This window comes from Pediculus humanus, genomic scaffold (assembly GCF_000006295.1).
Source record: "Pediculus humanus corporis 1103172107451 genomic scaffold, whole genome shotgun sequence".
Classification (NCBI taxonomy): Eukaryota; Metazoa; Arthropoda; class Insecta; order Psocodea; family Pediculidae; genus Pediculus; species Pediculus humanus.
The window spans coordinates 1-1,811 of NW_002987071.1; the positions used below are offsets into that span (position 1 = coordinate 1).

The 1,811-nt window shown below is 26.9% G+C and overlaps 1 protein-coding gene across 1 annotated transcript in view; it reads left to right on the forward strand.

The window, feature by feature from the left end:
* Window positions 1–1,811, forward strand: part of Phum_PHUM098900 (uncharacterized protein) — a gene marked incomplete at its 3' end in the record, with an annotated part of 3,415 nt that continues 1,604 nt past the window's right edge. Inside the window, exons 1-5 of the mRNA XM_002423917.1 lie at window positions 1–144; window positions 290–648; window positions 795–996; window positions 1,133–1,333; window positions 1,460–1,711. Coding sequence (XP_002423962.1) covers window positions 367–648; window positions 795–996; window positions 1,133–1,333; window positions 1,460–1,711 — 937 coding nt within the window. The 5' untranslated portion in view covers window positions 1–144; window positions 290–366. The remainder of the gene's footprint in view (window positions 145–289; window positions 649–794; window positions 997–1,132; window positions 1,334–1,459; window positions 1,712–1,811) is intronic.

Here is a 1,811-nt window from a genome sequence, read left to right on the forward strand (position 1 = left end):
AAAAAAATGATTGGAATTTGGATTTTTCATTTCCCATTTTAATACCCGCGGATTTAACAATTATAAAAAATATACTTATAAAGGATTTCGATTATTTTCAAGATCACGGGCCATTACCAAATATAAATAGAGAACCTCTTACAGGTAAGTTTTAAATGTCGCATGAACATTAGACTTTGAACTTTTGGAATGCAAAACCAGTTTTTAAATTAAACAAAAAAAAAAATTTATTTATTGATTTGAAACTTTTTAAAGATAATTAAAATAAATAGTTTTTTTTAATATTCAGGACATCTTTTCAATTTAACCGGTGCCAAATGGAGGAATCTAAGAGTTAAACTAACACCAACGTTTACTTCTGGCAAAATGAAAAATATGTTTCCCTTAATGGTCGAATGTGGAAATCTTTTAAAAAATTACATGGAAGATCATATCGGACAAGAGAATTCGATTGAAGTTAAAGAAGTTTTATGTCGATTTACAACGGATATAATATCATCATGTGCTTTTGGTATAGAAAGTAATTCATTAAAAAATCCAGATTCTGAATTTCGAAAATATGGGAAAAAAGTTTTCGATGCTGAGGGTATTCGTAGATTTATCGTCGTTTTTTTTAATCTTTTACCTGAATTATTTGATATTTTAAGGGTAAGCAATATTTATTTTTAAAAAAATTATTATATATCATCATTCTTTTTTCTCAAAAAAAAATTCAACAAAGTAAACTCATATGGTTTTCCTTTAGATAATTAAAAAAAAAAAAAAAAAAAACTAATTAAATAATTAAATTTTAGCTTCGAATAATTCAAAAAGATGTTTCTGATTTTTTTTTAAATGCCGTACAAGAAACCATAGAATACAGACAGAAAAATAACATAAAGAGAAACGATTTCTTACAACTTCTTATTCAATTAATTAACAATGGTAAATTGGATGATGTTGATAATATTAAGGAGGGAGGGGAAGACATTAACGAAAAAAATACTCAATCATCAGGTATCAATTGATTTATTTAATTTTTAAAGATTTTTAACCGTGCGACTTGAAAAAAATTTTTTTTTTTTTTTTTATTATTATAAAAAAATAAATTCAAAATTTTTAGATGACATGAAATTTGGTCTTAACGAAGCAGCCGCACAAGCTTTTGTTTTCTTTTTGGCCGGTTTTGAAACATCATCGACAACAATGACTTTTGCTTTATACGAATTAGCTCGAAACGAAGACGTTCAAGAAAAATTAATCGATGAAATCGATAGAATATTAATAAAATATGATAATAAAATAACATACGAAGGAATATCAGAAATGCATTATTTAGATTGGGTGATTCGCGGTATAATTTTTTTCCCTCGTTTTTTTTTTTTTTTTTCATGTTGTTTTTATTCCTTAGGAAATCTCATAAAATTAATTTTTTCTTTTTTTTTTTTTCCCCCTCCCTCCCCCCCTCTCTCTCTTGTAGAAACACTAAGAAAATATCCACCGCTTCCAATATTGACTCGAATTTGTAATAAAGATTATAAAGTTCCCGATACTGATGTCGTCATTAAAAAAGGAACAAATGTTTTCATACCTGCTTACGGAATACAAAGAGATCCGAAAATATATCCAGATCCAGAAAAATTTGATCCCATGAGACACGCTCCAGAAGAAAAATCTAAAAGAGAAAATATAAGTGCTTTGTATTTTGGTGAAGGACCGAGAATATGTATTGGTATGATTGTAAAATTTTTTTTTCTCTCTCTCTCTCTCTCTTTTAATTTTTATTAAAATTTTTCTTTACTTACAGGTAACAGATTTGGTCTTCTTCAAGT